General features: G+C 48.5%; 1 protein-coding gene and 1 long non-coding RNA gene across 2 annotated transcripts in view; both read right to left on the bottom strand.

The window, feature by feature from the left end:
• The window catches only part of EXT1 (exostosin glycosyltransferase 1), a 264,890-nt gene extending 259,589 nt beyond the window's left edge, over positions 1-5,301 (bottom strand). Inside the window, exon 1 of the mRNA XM_083749144.1 lies at positions 2,986-5,301. Coding sequence (XP_083605270.1) covers positions 2,986-3,950 — 965 coding nt within the window. The 5' untranslated portion in view covers positions 3,951-5,301. The remainder of the gene's footprint in view (positions 1-2,985) is intronic.
• Positions 5,302-12,330: 7,029 nt separating this feature from the next.
• LOC310849353 lies at positions 12,331-16,370 on the bottom strand. Its single transcript, XR_014566889.1, has 2 exons — positions 14,997-16,370; positions 12,331-13,950 (listed from the first exon to the last, which is right to left on the bottom strand). It is a non-coding gene; the product is annotated as an uncharacterized lncRNA (long non-coding RNA).
• Between the last annotated feature and the right edge of the window lie 643 nt (positions 16,371-17,013).

The raw sequence follows: 17,013 nt of genomic DNA, 5'->3' as shown, positions 1-17,013 counted from the left end.
CCACGCAGCTGTTTGCAAGCCCTAAGAAACCAGCCATGAAGAGGCTAATGCACCAGGAATTTATGCTTATGTGTTCTTTCCAAAAAGCTCTCAACATTTAGATCAAGGGATAGGAGGACAGATGTTTCTGGACTCCGAATCCTAACACCCCCAGGCGACATGGCCAATGGCCTTGGGAGTTGTGGCCCAAGAACATCTGTAGGGTGAGAGGCTCCTATTCTCCAGCCGAAATCGAAGGCAAGGCTAGGATTTTTTGAGGCAGTTTCGGGAAACTCTTTGGAACTGTCACATTCTCTCTCCGAAGCAAGCCGCCTCTTTCTCCCCCTCAAGGTAAAGAGAGTTAACAGAGGACAATCTCCTACAACTATCACATGTATGAGAATAGATATAATGCGCTTATAAAGAGATACCGCCAGGATTCTGAAAGTCATGCTTCCCCCAGGATGTGGCCTTGTCAGATTTCATAAACTATATGTGCAGAGCCAAGCATGGACGGGACTTGAATAGTGGGGGGAGCGAGAGACAGGGAAGAGACAGGGTTCTGCACAGTAATGGCAAAATTCGATAAATCCACGCTGAATCTGTGCCTTGGAGTGAATTTGTGGGGTGCCAAGAGATGCTCACACAGATGCCGCCTTTCCAAAGTAAACGTTATTTATGGCATTTTGCAAAAGTAATCACAGCCACCTTTTTTAAAAGACCACGAGTCAACATCCCTAGGCTGCATTTAAAAAAAGCCACAGAGGACCCTGCTCTACAAAGCTGGGCATTTTTTGGTGCCTAAAATGAGGAAATGGAACCCTTGCATCTTCTCCCAGGAGGAAATGACAGCACAAATTCCTGCACTGACCTTCCCGGTTGCTGGGACTTGTGGCATCCCTTAGTCAAGGGACCGAGACCTCCAAGAGCCAACCCTTTTAAGCAGAGCGTGCTTTTAAACATAAATGAACCAAGGGGAACTTAATACCATACCCAAACAGGTAGACTTAAAGGAATGGAAGTGTTAGACTAAGCTCAGCTGGCAACATCAGAGTGGTAGATCATATTCCAAACAAAGAAATTCCTGAAAGCCTACAGGCATTTAAACCTCGTTCTCTCCATCACTCACCTCCTTCAAGAGACCCATTTACTTGTGCCTGCACACTCACCCAAATATGCAAGGAAGAAGATCTTGAGTTATGCGCGAGCTGCAAAGGTTTGCAAATATGCGGGCATGACCAGGATGATATTCCCATGACCTCTAAATGCACATTATGCACACAGCCAACAGAATTGGCCCTCGTGGAGGAATCAGGTGCACTGACAGAACAGATGTTCCTTATTTGGCTGCTCTTGCAGGAGCCAGTAATGTTCATTCTTCTAGTCCTAATCAAGCTTTCAAACTTTTCCATTTATGACTTACAAATTGACAACGGTTGCAGTCTTCCAACTTGTATCACTGATTTTGCGAGTCTCCCTAACCATCCCTGACACAACCTGATTTTGGACCAACGTCTAAATAAAAGGAGTATGCCTCCACATTTGTTTCTCACATGGAAATCAAGCTGCTTTTACTTAGGGATCTCAGCTCTGCAAGCACAAACGTGGTCAGCATTTAAAGTTAACTAATGAGTTTCGAACAGGCTCATTATCACTACAACCCTACAGTGGCCATTTCTGCAAAGCTGTTGTCTTAACAGCATCTACATGCAAAAAGTTACAGTCACAACTTGCAAGTTATACTGGAGAAGAGAGACACTAGGAATAGGAGCTTGGATGCAGAAGTAGCTCAGTTTACACCTGCTATTATTGACGCACCTGGGTAAGTGTATGAACTGCAATGAGTCTCTTTTTAGGTCTGGAGAAAAGGTTCTGTACAACTCAAAAGCTTGTAAATCTACTCTACTACTTGATGAACCAACAGAAGGTACCAGCCACATTACTTTGCAATTTATATTTCTTATCTAGATTGGTATTCATCCCATGGAGTTAAACGTATCAAAAGTAGGAGGGGGGGGGAAATACATGGAACAGAAAAACCACAGGAAACGAACCACAGGAAGCATTTACACCGCTGGAAACAGCTGTCAACATGGAAATATGCAAAAGGTTTTGGAGCTGGACACACCTCAACGTTCCCTGGTTTCACAGCTGTTTTGTGCAAGAAAAAGAAAGGTGAAGGCTGAGCATCCACCCAGCACATAAATTAACCGAATCAGTTCTGCAGCTGCATAACAAACTCATAGCCATCTAAATAAATGTTCACACCCACACGTTTTAGCAAGTCATCAGATTTCTCTGAACTTTGTTCTAGGCATTATCCATCCAGGTTAAAAAGAAAATCGACACCACACAGAAAGAAGCCTTTTGTGCGAGCAGAACTATAAGGGAGCTAAGCTACAATGAACTTTGTTCAATTTCTACCCAGGATGGGTCACAGCTGACTAGGACACTACAGGTCACTACACCTTCAGCTGCAGCTGAGCCAAGGAAGCTTACAAGAGGAAGCTGTGACCTGGCACACTTTTACCTCAGGAGGAAGCCCAAGAAATCAGGAATATGCCCCTTGAACACTTCTTGTACATTCAGAAGCCAACCCCGGAGAATTCAGCAATATGTACGATGATGCAATCTTATGCATGCTTACTCTGCAATAAAACCAATGGTTTTTTTAGCGGGGCTAAAAGCGCACACAGGATCGCAATCTCCCAAGTGTGCATAGGCTTTCATCCTGATTTCCAATGGGGGTGCAATTCTCAAGTCATTTAAATGCCTCCACCCAACTCAAGGGGGGCAAATAAACCTGGTAGGCCCACACCTCCTATTTCACACTTTAAAAGACTTCCATTTATCCTGCTTGTAGCTTTTAACTTGTTTCCAATCGGGGGAATTCTGTAGAAGAAGCAGGACCGAACGGTGGCACTTTAAAGGGGTTTGCAGAGAGCCATTAAGCTGCCACCTTTTAACGCACAGAGAAGAGGAGAGACAGCAAGAGCGGCCACTTACTTTTCATATTCCGCGTTGTCCCTATCGCACCGTGAGTCCTTGTGCTTCTGCCAGTCTTTGCCGTGCTTGCAGGTGGTCAAGAGGACAACATCCTCCCCATTATGGACATGATATAAGGCATTCCTGGTGTCGGACCCTATCCCAGTCAGGTACCTTTTCCCCTTGAACACCAACATGTACTTCCTGAGAGGAGGGATGGTGTTAAATCTCAGGAAGCCCTTCTCCCCTCCTGTCCTCGGGTGATCCTTAGAAAAGAGCGGGATAGAGACGTCAAACTTCGGGCGGAAGTTTTCCGTGCTGATGCTGGCTTTGGCTAGCATGGCCTGGCCAATGTCGAAGCCCACGTCCTCGGTGTAGTCGGGCCACGTGCCGGAATATAAATTAAAAACTAAGTGGTTCCTACCATTGTTCCACAAGTGGAGGTTCTGGACCTTGGACCGCAGGTTGTGCACGTACTGGGGGGATAGCTGGTCCCTGTCTAAGGTATCCAGGCTGAGGACGAACAGGCAAGCTTGGCTGGGGTCGGAAGTATAAAACCGGGAGCCTTCGATGGCGGCGAGGATGTTTTGGTAACTCTCGGCGATCTTCTCCCCTTTCTGCTGAGGGTAGACGTACACCTTGAAGCCGTTCTTTTTGCAGAGGGCAAAGTCAAAGCAAGACTCCATGCGGCACTTCTTGCCCTTGTAGACGCTGGCGTTGGCGTCGCGCTTCTGCCGCGGGGAAGTGTGCATGTTGTACTCCTCGTTCTCCAGCTGCTCCCAAGGGACGAAGGGGCGCAGGGCATCCGGGAATCGGGGCCAGTAGTGCTCAGGGTTGCCGCTGTGCTGCAAGCCATTCCTGCTACTGTGAGCCTCCCGTCTGCTTTGGCTCCTGGATGCTCTGAACTGCAAGCCTCCCAAGTAGAACAGCAGGACGACGAAAGTGCCAGCGGAGAGCAGGATGAAGTAGCGTTTTTTGGCCTGCATGTGTCCTATCTGGGTCGAGAGGATTGTAAATAAACACAAAGATCGCCCAAGTTTGCCAGTCGACACTTTCAGCTTGAGTCCGCCATCTTCCCGCCTGCAAAGACTTTAAACTCTCTTCTCCCACCTCCTCTTTATTCCTTTCCCAAAGCCTCGGACTGATGCAGCGCATGTGGGCGATTTCTTTAACTTTCTCCCCTCCGGTCTTTCATCTTTGGCTCGCACAATAGAGATTGGGGAGGGAGAGGGGAAGGGAGAGAGAGAGAGAAGGGAAAGGGAGAGAGAAGGGGGAAGACAGAGAGGAGAAGGAGAAGGAGAGAGGGACTGAGAGAAGCAGGGGCAGGCAGAGAATAATCACGCCCAGCCCGGCTTTGGAGGGGAGGAAAGGAGGGAGCGTGGGGCTAGGAATTCTCTTGCAAGGAGGAGAGAGGGAGAAGGCACCCGCTCCGGGAAAATGAAACCAGCAAGCCCAGGTCCCCCGTTTTCGCCCTCAAATCGGCTGTTACAAGATTGAGAAATTTGTCCCGCCCTCTCGCTCTCTCTTCCTTTCTCTCACACACACATAGGGAGCCGGTGCTTGCGGATGATCAAGGTGCACGAGCCGCAGCAGCAACTTCAACTCACATACACAACATTCCTCGGATGTCTTTTCCTAACACACAAAATAGGAAGGGAGCGCTGGGGGAAGGGGTGGAGGAGAGAGAGAGAGAGAGAGAGAGAGAGGTGAGAGACAGACGGACACACACACACCCCGAGCCGCCCGGCTTTCTCCGAGCAAGTCGGTATATCACCAGCAGCCTGTGCAAGCAGCCGGCTCCGGTTCGCGGCGTAGCACCATCCGAGGCTCACATCTTCCAGCCCGAGCGCCGTAACCTGACGAATCCCTGCATTTCTCTCGCCGTCTTTCCTTGCAGCGGCTCCGCGGGGAGGAGGAGAAGGGAGGAGAGGGAAGTCTCTCTTCCAGGCTGCTCTGCGATCTCCCCCAACCAGAGAAAAGACCCGCCGCCGCCGCCTCTTCTTCTTCTGCTGCTGCTACTGCTGTTTCTTCTTCTTCTCCTCCTTCTCCTCCTCCTTCCTTTGCCTTCGCGGCCGCCTCCTCCTCCTCCTCCTAGCCCCCGCCCCTCTCAACCATTCATTTCAGCGAGCGGCGATGGCACAGGAGCGCGCGCCCCCCCCTCCGGGAGGGAAAGGGGCTGGCTGGCTGGCTGGCTGGGAGGGAGGGAGGCTGACCGCCGCCTCCCCCGCCTCTCCGAACGTTGCCGACCGCGGAGTTCCGACCGTCGAACGTTACCCGGTTCTGAATGTTACACTTGCAACATTCCATTCCCCGACACCACGGCGCTGACCTCATCCATCCACGCAGCCCGCTCGCCGATTGGCTGGGCGTCACGTCCGGAGGGGGAGGTGCTTCCGCTGCACCCATTCATAACCCCCCTCGAGCCGGAGGATACAGCTTTGCGGTAGATCCAATGGCCGTGGAAGCTTCTCTTCCTCTTTCCCAACCCCCACCCCCACCCCTTCTATACCCACCCCTCTCGGAAGGTGCGTGCCCAGTGGCTTTCTTGCTTGGTGGGTGCATGGGGTGATTTGCTCGAGGGGATACCGGCTGCAAGAGGAAACGGCCTGCCCTCCTGCCCCCCCCTCCTCCAATCCTGCAATCAGAAAGAGACACTGATTTAAAGGGAGGACCCTAAGTGTGGATGGAGGGGGGACACTTGCGCACACCCATCCGAGTCTCTGGGAATTCGGCACCTACAACCCTCCACCCCCAAAAAACTCCACCCCGGCCCCAGTGCAGGCAGCAACAAGAACCGGTTGCCTAGGGCACCGCCAACGTGTTTAGCGCTTGTTGAGGGTGGGAGTGCCCGGGAAGAGGGAAAGACGCGCTCCGGTTCGCCTTCGGGGCAGCGGAGATCCCAGCCGAGTCAGCAAGAGGAGGGGGAGGGAGAAGGGCGTAGCAGCTGGAAACAATTGCTGCGAGACGGCGGCGCTCCGGGGATGAGTTGCTGGCCCGCGTTTCCTTGCAGGTCGTGTCAAGTAGGGCCGCGCCGAAGCCTGCAATCAAACCCTCGGCGGCGCTTGCTCCCGAGCAAAACCGTGCACGGAACCGTTAAGTCAGCATCGGCAGCCCGATGCTACCTGTGTACAGCCACGGTGCGAGCCTGCTAAACGGGTCTACTCGGGAGTAAGCCCCCGTGTGCTCAGAGGGACTTGCTTCCTCCCAGCGAGGCTAGCGGTTGCCGCTGAAATCGCGCTGGGTGGCCAATGTGGTTTGCTCTCGGATTAAGCAGAAGGCCCAGGTAGCAATTTTAAGGGTAGCGATTTACGAGTCGGACCCACACTGAGTTCGGAGGGTTTACTTCTGAGTAAGCATGCACAAGTTGGGGCTGCCGGAGCGCTTTCGGGGGACGGGGGTTAGTAAATCCCGCTTGCCCTCGTCTTTAAACTCCCTGCCACCAAATATTTCAGTAGCACTGGTGCTTATTTAAAGAGACACCTCTTTCTCCCTCCTCCCCAAAACGCAATCGGGCTATGCAATCTGGGTTCTTTTGGAAAGATCAAGTAGCGAATCAACTGCAGTTAAAATAAGGGAGTCAGATCTGTCGAACCCAAGCGAACCTCTTCATGGCGGGACGAGATAAAAAAAATAAAGGAAAAACTGGCTTTTGGAGGAGATTGAGGAAAAAGGAGCAAGTTCGCTCCTCATTTCTTCGATAGGGAGACAAGTTTATACGTGCGCCCTCTACCGCGCGGACTCCCGTATGGTACATCCCAGCAAAGCTTGCGTAGCCTCCTTTTGGCACATTGAGCTGCAAGGCAGTTTTGTAAAGCGATTGTGGGCTGGAGGGGTCTCTCCCGAAACACAAATTCGCCCGCGAGTATCAAATGAGCTCCGTCTAGGAAGTTCTAGAGACTTGCCAGAACTGCAAAGCAAAAGTGTAGACCTGATCCCATGCATGCTTACCCCGAAGGAACTGCCGTTGAATTCAGTTGGATTTGCTCCCAAGTGAATGAAATTTTAATGGACAGAAAGTTCAAACTGAGACAAAAATGGATACGATTCTGACGCATCAGGATAGGCAGATGGATAATACATAGATTTATAAGCTGTCACTACCTTCCAAAGGTGACTTCTGTACAATCACAGAACACAAACTTTTTAATAATAATAATTAATAATACATAGTGTGTGCAACATAAGCCATAAAAACAGCTATACATGCTTAGAACTGACTCACACCAGTGTAATAAAATCAATTTAGAAGCACCTCAACCTTTTACAGGACCACCAGCCAGAAAGCTTCTGGAATTCAATATTGTGATCGCCATCCAATAGGTTAGAAGGCTTTTTGTATGAGGATCACACCAGCCTTGCAAACAAGCCAACAAAAGTTACTGAAATACTAGTTTTAGTTCAGTCCCACGTTGACCAAATCAAATCTCAGAGGGGTTTATACATTCCAAGAAACACAATACTTTGTAAAATACAGCAATAATTGTACTAGGCTGTTGGGGGCTGGCAGAGATGGGAAACAGCTGTGTTTGAAGGCCATGCTTTCAGTGTTCAATGGAGTTAGCTAGCACATCACATGGCATCTTGGCATGTGGCAAAATTCATTCCTTCATACCAACCTTCTGCTGTGAGGTCAGCTTCTTAGAGTCTCCTCCAGATCCCACTGCTAACTTAGTTACTATCTGCTTAACCTAAGAGGATCTTCTCAGTGGTGGCCCCACATTTATGGAACAGAATTCCTTCCCCAGAGACACCTGCCTGGCACCTGTGTTGCTATCATTTTGGTACCATGTAAATACATTTTTTGTCCTCCCAGGGTTTCTCAATTTTTGAGTTTTAATCTTCTGGTCTTCACTACGATTGTGTTTGACTCTATATTTATTTTATTGCTATTTTATTTGGGAAGAAACTGCCCTGCAGTCTGCCTGGGGGCAAAGTGCATTTTACAAATATGTATAAAATAAATCTAGTACAAACAGGCTGACAAGTAGAAACCTGGGCAAATTATATCCAAAGCCTCGCTTGGCTTAGTTTAACAGACCAATACATGTCTTACACGGAGTTCTATGTCGAAACGCAATTACCGGTAATATTTGTCCATATCTGATGTACAAATCCCTAATTTGTACGTCCATAAAATGCAAAAACCTTCTACCCTGCCATTTGGTTGACCAATAAACTGAACTGATAAGGAGTGTGTGAGGGAACAGAACCTGGGGGGAGAGGAAATGGTGTTTATTACCGGTATGAATTGACGCTGGAGGGCAGGTGTCTCAGCAGATGATCCTGCAATCTTGAACTCAAATTAAGTAATGGTTGTGTCAAGCAACATTCAAGGCACCTGCGTCCAAGGTCTCTACTTGGCAGACAGGGGAAACAAAGAAGAAAAAGATGCAGCTGCCTTGAAACACATAACAAGCTAGCTAGAAAACAGAAGAGTAGAGGTCATCCAAATTGCTTCATATACATCAGTCTGCAGAGTTGCCACTATTTCTGTTACCTGGCCCTGCTCTTCCACCTTTATCATGGCATGAAGAAGTGATGTGTTTGCAGGCACAAGGATAACAGAATGCGTCACCTTCCAAATTTCTGTATGTCAGGGAAGGAAACAAGGCCAGCAAAACATGGGGAACATCTAGAGCACGGTCAAATCTCCACTTACTCCAAATGTGCTCCCATTGCTAGTTTTTGCAGTGGCGTAGCGTGGGGGGTGCAGGGGGGCCGGCCGCACCGGGCGCAACATCTGGGGGTTAGGGTTAGGGGGCGCAAATCCACGGGTTAGGGGGTGCAAATTACTTGCCTTGCCCCGGGTGCTGACAACCCACGCTACGCCACTGAGTTTTTGAAACCGCATTCACAGAGCATGAGCCACAATCCATATCAGTCCTTTCGTTCCTTGACCAATAATGTGAAGGGGTGCATTTTTCTTCTCTCCAACCATCTTCAATCCATCTAGAAAAACTAAGCTGCATTCACGTCGTACTTAAGAACGGTGTGCACAATTGAGACAGCTGTCACACATGCATGTCCTCAGTGGCGCAGGGTGCCTTCCGTCAGCTTTGGCTGGTGGCCCAGCTGTGCCCCTGTCTAGACAAGGGCAGCCAAACTTCTGTTGCCTATGTGCTGGTAACCTCAAGCTTAGATTACTGCAATGTGTTATATGTGGGACTGCCTCGGAAGACTGCTCAGAAACTTCAGCTGGTGCTAGGTTCCTCGCCAGGGCAAGAAGGTGTGAGCATATAATGCCAACCCTGGCCCGACTGCACTGGTTGCCAATTAGTTTCTGGGCACAACTCAAAGTGCTGGTTTTGAACTATAAGGCCTTAAATAGCTCAGGACCGCAGTACCTCAAGGACCGCCTCCCGCCATAGAAACAGACCTATGCTCATCATCTGAGGCCCTTCTTCATGTGCCCTATCCACAAAAGGTCCAGAAGGTGACAACATGAGAAAAGGCCTTTTCTGTGATGGCTCCCTGTTTTTGGAATGTTCTGCCCAGGGAGGCTCGCTTGGCTTCTTCACTACATATTTTAGCCATCAAGCAACAATGTTTCCAGGCCTTGGGCTGGTTAAACATTTTACGACCTTCTAAATGTTCTTGTGGGAGGAGGGTTACTTTGTTTGGTGTTTGGTGTTTGGTGTTTTCATCTTGTATTTCTATGTTGTGAACCACCTTGCCATCTTCTGATGAAGGGCCGTATACAAATTTAATAAATAATAAACGTGAACAACACTCTGGAAATGCAACCTGGAACTCGGCAGTGTGCAGCGGGTGGGAGTGAGGTCACCTCTCTGCCATTTAAGCCACTAATGTGAACACATAGTTGTACAGATCTGTGAAATTCAAAGCCATTATACAGCCATATATGCCTTTAAATCTCTCTGTGTGGCAGGCAGATAACTCAGCCACAACTTCTCCTACCCATTCCTTCCCAGGCCCGTTTCGTTCGTTAGACGCTAATCCCCGACCATGCCCTTCAACAAATCACATTCAATGGCCATCGAAAGCCACTGAACATATATCTTCATCCATCTCTCATAACATCAGCAGTGAGAGTCAGCAATCTAAACAACGGTCTGTTGCCTCATTACCAGGAACAAATTGAATGTGGTACTCAAAGACCTAGGCGCAAAGAGTCTTTGTGTGCAACCTTACCTTTACTAGCTATCCAAATCAGTCTGAACACATCTTTAAAGGATATTCAAACCATGTTCTGTTCCTGAGGAGAATTCTGGGAACTGCAGTTTACCCCTCGCGGAGTTACTATTCCCAGCGACCCTTAACAAACTACAGTGCCCAGAATTCTTTGAGGGGAAAATGAGTTTCCAAGCTTTTTCCGCAGTATATTGCGTATGCAGCCTCGGTTTATCTGTAGTTGTTAACCTGCAAGATCCACACCCCAAATCCAATAGCCAGCTATCATGTGCAGTCTTAATACCCCTTGATATTTATCTTGTTCCCAAGCGGCACTGAGGCGATGGCAAATATGTCAAGGGTAAACTTCTGTGGGGTGATGGTTAAAACGCAAAATTATATGAGAAGCGATTTAAGGCTGCCTTGTGAAGTGCTTCGTTCTGTGGGATTCCACCTTAAAATAGCATGTGCCTTGAGCTGTTCTTGCTAACTATAAAGAGAAACGGAGAGACAAACAAAAGCATGTTTTCTAATGTGAATTTATGGAATGAGGGCGCTCAGTCAAAATTATTCTATCGCTTGGAGCAAATTAAAGTGGTCTCTTCTCTTTTACAAATTAGCACTACAGCTAGGCTGCTTTATCATAACTGGATATTGCTTGGGAAGGAAAAATATTGGTGTTTTTTTTTCCCAGTAGCAGGATGTAGCTGCCTAAAATTTTGCGTCACCTAACAGCTGCTTCTTTTCTCCTTGAACAGAGTTGGTTGTTGGTTGAGGTGATGGATAACCTGTGGGGATTCCAGATGTCATTGGACCTTATATAGGGTTAAAGAAAGGTGCTTTATAGCAAGTCGGACCATTGGTACATTTAGTTTAATATTATCTACAATATCTGGCGGGACGCAGGTGGCGCTGTGGGTTAAACCACAGAGCCTAGGACTTGCTGATCAGAAGATCAGCGGTTCGAAACCCCACAACGGGGTGAGCTCCCGTTGCTCAGTCCCTGCTCCTGCCAACCTAGCAGTTCGAAAGCACGTCAAAGTGCAAGTAGATAAATAGGTACCACTCTGGCGGGAAGGGAAACGGTGTTTCCATGCGCTGCTCTGGTTCGCCAAAAGCGGCTTAGTCATGCTGGCCACATGACCTGGAAGCTGTACGCCGGCTCCCTCGGCCAGTAAAGCGAGATGAGTGCCGCAACCCCAGAGTCGGCCACGACTGGACCTAATCGTCAGGGGTCCCTTTACCTTTTTACAATATCTGGCAATGGCTCTCCATGGTTTCTCAGCCTTACCAAACTTGGGTCCCCAGCTGTTGTTAGACTACAGCTCCCATCACCCCTGACTGCTGGTCCAACTAGTTAGGGATGATGGGAGTTGTACTCCAACAACAGTCAGGGACCCAAGTTTGAGAAACACTGCAAGTGTGCTTTTAAATCACAGGCATAAATGACTTACAGTGATATATTTTTTTTACATCTGGTATCTTCTACACAGAAGATGCTTTGGGTGCAGAACAAAACATTATAGGATGATGTCATGACAGAGTATGCATACAGAGTCAAGGTCAAATCCTGCTTCAGTTTTGCTTCGTAACAGCAAGATGTAAACACGGATTACCTGGAATCCTGCAAAAGCAGTGAGGAGCCCATTTGGGCTGAGAACGTATTCACAACTCATGCTAGATAGATGCTCCTCAGATTCATCATACATATAAGTTAAACACAGTGCCCAATCTTCTCTAGTTGTCAGCTTTGTCCCCCAGCAGGGTTACTGGACCTTAGAGGCAGAAAATCATCAGGTGAAACTCCCCTCCTTCGCTCCATTTCTCTTTCCAGAAAGACCTGTGCAACCATCAGGAGGTCTGTTCCAGTGTCAGAATCAGGATCTAACCTTTGGAACTCCTTGCTGTTACATATCAGGCAGGCCCCTTCTGTATTATCTTTGCGGTGCCTCTTGAAGACTTCCCTTTTCCAAAAAGCCTTTTAAGTAGAGGGTTGTTTTTTATTCCAGTCCATATTTTCACTGGACTTGAAATTGTTTCTGAAATATGCTTTTATTGCTGATGTTTTTATTGTGAAGTCGCTTCGGGATGTTTTTATGGAGAGCGCTTCAGAAACAAAACGAGTAAATAAATAGACGGGAAAGAGAATTCTGCCCAAACAGACAGAATTCTGCCAAGCACAACTCAGGGAACACATGACAATGAATGAGGCGGTCTACCCAATGCAGCCCCCGCTTAAAAGAATTAAGCACATCGCTTTTATTCAGAATTAGTATCCTGGCAGAACCTCTAGATCTGGCGTTTTCTATTTGCGCTACGGAACTTTGCCATATGCAAAACCACATGCCAACCCAAAATATGACCCCCTGGCACATGAGGCTTCAGTGGGTGACTCTGTGAACCCAATGTGGAGAAAACAACATTTACCACCCTGACCACACGGTCATTCATCAGGCAGGGCCGCTTGTGCTCTAGACATTGTTTCTGTTTCCAGCTGTTCAATGCTATTATTAGCCAAGTCATAAACATGCACCTTATAGCGAGGGCAGCATGAGACACAGTCAGATGCCATTTGTTCCAAAGCTGATTCAAAAACTCTTGATTCACACTAATATTTCAGAAACTTTGCCTGCCATCTTTGGCTGGTGGCACTGCTCAGCTCAGACTGCAGTACTTGATTGGGGAAACTTGGTTGAGGAAAGCAGGATTTGGATTGCCATCTTTCTAAACTGGCCCCACTCCTGGACTTTTTAACAGCAGCCTGGCACACAGAAATCAAACGGGGAAATATTTCAATGGTATGGAGACAAAATGATAGGGAAAGCTTTTCGTGCCAGACAGAGGCTCCCCTCCAGACTGGGGTTTTATTGTGGCTCGTGTTTTGCAACATAGTCTCGATACAGCCATAGGTGGTGGATTTATCCTGCTTTAGTTTGTGATGAGATGCATACCCAATGCTACCATATTACTGGTGTCTGGAGGGGCAACAGCACAACAAAAGCAGCACAAAAGTAAACATTTGTGGTATAAAAAGGTTTCCAGCAGGAAGTTATGGGATATGCGCCAATGGGAAATGAAGAAGCACGGCCCTCCCCCCAAAAAACTTTTGCAGGCACAAACAGTATTAAAGTGGGATTGTGTATGACCGTCCCAGTAACATAATGGACACAAATAATCACAGAAGTGTTATAAAAAAGGATGTCTGGAGAAGCCCCTAAGAGGTGATACGATCACCACCATCAAATATTTGAATGTCTGCCGCAAAGATAATGGAGTGAATTTGCTTTCAGTTGCTTCACAGGGTGGGACCTAAACAATGGGTTCAAATTAAAAAGAAATTGAATTTAGACTATTAAGAAGAACAACTGAGGAACAGATTGCCTCAGAAGGTAGTGGAGTTTCTTCATTTTTTAATTATGGAAAATGGCTGGCTACCTATCCACAGCATCAGTAGCTGTAGCAACAGAGTTCCCGGGTCAGTAGAGAGGTTGAGCTAGATGTCCTCTGAGGTCCCTGCCCACCAAGATTCTCCTGTTAAAGGCACATGAGCAAGGCTGGTAAAAACATGGCAACCCCAGTAGGAGATTATTGTTGAATGTGCACACCTCAGGTTGCAGTGACACTGTTGTATTATCATGCCGCCTTCAAGACTGAAAAGTTTTCATTTTGTATAAGACAGGTAAAACTATAATTACATGCCACAGGTGGTAAAAGGGCCTCCATCTATTATTATTATTATTCTTATTAGTGCTGCCAGCTCCAGGCCCAGAGCCTAAAAATATCTAGGGAACAGCAGCACCTTCTTTCCTATTTTTTGAATCCTATTTCCAACGTCTGTTCCTGTATAAAGAGGAACTTACCGTATTTTTCGCCCCATAGGACGCACCGGCCCATAGGACGCACCAGGTTTTTTGGGGGGGAAATAAAGAGGAAAAAAATTATTTCCCCCCCAGGCGCTTGTGGGGCCGGCAGCGGGGAGAAGCGCTCTTCTCCCCGCAGCCCGCCTGCAGATCAGGTCCGGGGACAGAGGGAGGACACGCTGTGCCTCCCAACTGTCTCTGGAGCCTGCGGGGCAGGCAGCGGGGAGAAGCCCTCTTCTCCCCGCAGCCCGCCTGCAGATCAGGTCCGGGGACAGAGGGAGGACACGCTGCGCCTCCCAACTGTCTCTGGAGCCTGCGGGGCAGGCAGCGGGGAGAAGCGCTCTTCTCCCCGCAGCCCGCCTGCAGATCAGGTCCGGGGACAGAGGGAGGACACGCTGCGCCTCCCAACTGTCTCTGGAGCCTGCGGGGCAGGCAGCGGGGAGAAGCGCTCTTCTCCCCGCAGCCCGCCTGCAGATCAGGTCTGGGGACAGAGGGAGGACATGCTGCACCTCCCAACTGTCCCTGGAGCCTGCGGGGCAGGCAGCGGGGAGAAGCGCTCTTCTCCCCGTCGCCTGCCTGCAGATCAGGTCCGGGGACAGAGGGGGGATGCGCTGCGCCTCCCAGCTGTCCCCGGAGCTTGCGGGGCAGGCAGCTTGGAGAAGCGCTCTTCTCCCCGTCGCCCGCCTGCAGATCAGGTCCGGGGACAGAGGGAGGACGCGCTGCGCCTCCCAGCTGTCCTCGGAGCTTGCTGTTCCCCCCCCCCCAGGTGCGCTGCGCTAATCCCGAAGCTTGGGGCGTGCGGAGCTCAGTGCGGCCCAAGCTTCTGGGTGCCGGCAAGGTCTCCGCTAGCTGTGGGAGAGCTGGGTCTCCCACGGCTAGTGGATAGCTTCCTGAAGCCTGGAGAGCGAGAGGGGTCGGTGCGCACCGACACCCCTCGCTCTCCAGGCTTCAGGGAAAGCCTGCATTCGCCCCATAGGACGCACACACATTTCCCCTTCATTTTTGGAGGGGAAAAAGTGCGTCTTATAGGGCGAAAAATACGGTAATTTGCAGTCATCTGCAGGTTTTAGTGTTTACGTTCAAGCTCTGAAATGGCATAAGTGTTGCAGGACAGAGATGGGGGGCACTTTTGCTCCTCCATGTGTTGTTGAATGTCAGGAATGTGGGATGTGATCCATGAGAAGCAGTCAAGTACAACATTTCTTGTAATGCTAGAAAATGCATGAGAGGGAATGTTTGGTCCAGCCAGTCAAAACTTCCTGTTCCTCCTGGCTGGAGCATCCTTCCTTTGGCATGTGATAGAAGGTGGGCGTGACCTAACCTGTCCAGGTAACAAAAGGACGAGTCACGCATCACACCCCTCTCTTTTTTACTTCCTTCTTCGTTTGACCAGCTTATAGGTAGGACTGCTCTGCTAGCTCTCAGCTAGCAGACGCGCTGGGATTATTCCCCCATATGGGGTAGATCCACATGTACCTATTTATAACTAAGTCTGCCTTCAGGAATCCAACTGTGAACTGATGTGAGTAAACTTTTTAATCAACTTTGAATAAGTTTATTGCGTCTTTATTCTTTTAAGAGGGATTCAAGGGAACATACCAGGAAGGTACAATTCAATCTGAGACAGATTGAATTGTATAATAGTGAGAGGTTCACACGAGCCTGCAACCAGCTATCTATCTGCTGTGCATATAAAAGGGGAATGTAACTCTGCTACAGAAAGGAACTTGCTAGCTCAAGTTAGGAAGGATATTCATAAATAATATATCCTCTCCTGCCACCCTGAACATTCCCACAAGGAAGGTTTTGGGCATCACATGGCAAGACAGATTCTCAAACAAAGATGTGCTCTCCCAAGCCCACATTCCCAGCATATTTGCACTCCTGTCTTAGAAACATCTATGCTGGGTTAGTCATGTCCACACGAATGGAAGATGGCAGTATCCCCAAGGGTGTGCTCTGCAGGGAGCTGGCTTTAGGTACCAGGCCTGTTGGCAGAGCAACTCTGTGTTGCAAAGACTTCTGCAGATGTGACATAAAGGCTGGCAACATCACTCCCTTCCAAACAACCACAGTGCCTGGAGACAGGCAGTCAAGTCATGTATCCACAGCAATGACCAGAGGAGGAATAATGGCTGGGAGGAGTGCAGAAGAACTGTCACGGTGCATCTGCAAAAGCACAATTGGGTACCTTCATTTGCCCCAGCTGCAACAAAACATGTCTCTCCTGTATCAGTTTCTACAGCAACAGCTGGCGCTGTAAGCTTCCAGCGGTTTGACTTCACCAGCCAATGTGCACTCTCCTCCATTGTCTCCTGAGACAGACAGATGCCAACTCAGAGAAAAAAGCTCTGGTTATTCCTCACCATTATCCATGCTGACTGGGGGATGATGGGAGTTAGAGTCCAAGAGCATCTAGAGCAGTGTTTCCCAACCTTGTGCCTCCAGATGTTTTTGGCCTACAACTCCCATCATCCCTAGCTAGCAAGACCAGTGGTCAGGGATGATGGGAGTTGTAGGCCAAAAACATCTGGAGGCACAAGGTTGGGAAACACTGATCTAGAGGATCGCAACTTCTCCATCTCTACTGGAATATCTTGCTATATTGTTACATGCACAGCTGCTGTGTCTGCCCTGTTAAGAGAAAAAGAGTTAGGAATCCTAACTTTATCCAAACAAACAAACAAACAAACAAACAAATCCAGTCCAAATTCAATGCAAACTGAATCAGAACTACTTCAATATATATGATCTTAAAGTTATAGTTTTTAAAGGAATCTTTAAGGCTCAGGGTTCCTTTACATTAGGCTGAGTCATTCTGTGATATTCTGAGCTTATTCACTGTCTGATGAGACTTTTTGAAGATCTGCCAGCCAGATTTCTCCTACACACACACACACCTTATTTAAACAAACAAACTTCCTCCCTCCAAGCACTGTAAATGGCTGAAGAACATTTGGACTGAGAGATATGGGTCCTTTTGTGATTTACATTTCTCTAGGCGGTTCTCCTCGCAAGTCACTTTCTGTATGCAAATGTGGATGGCAATCAGATTAGC

This window comes from Podarcis gaigeae (assembly GCF_964106915.1).
Source record: "Podarcis gaigeae genome assembly, chromosome: 7".
NCBI lineage: Eukaryota > Metazoa > Chordata > Lepidosauria > Squamata > Lacertidae > Podarcis > Podarcis gaigeae.
This window is presented reverse-complemented; position numbering and strand designations above follow the sequence as displayed.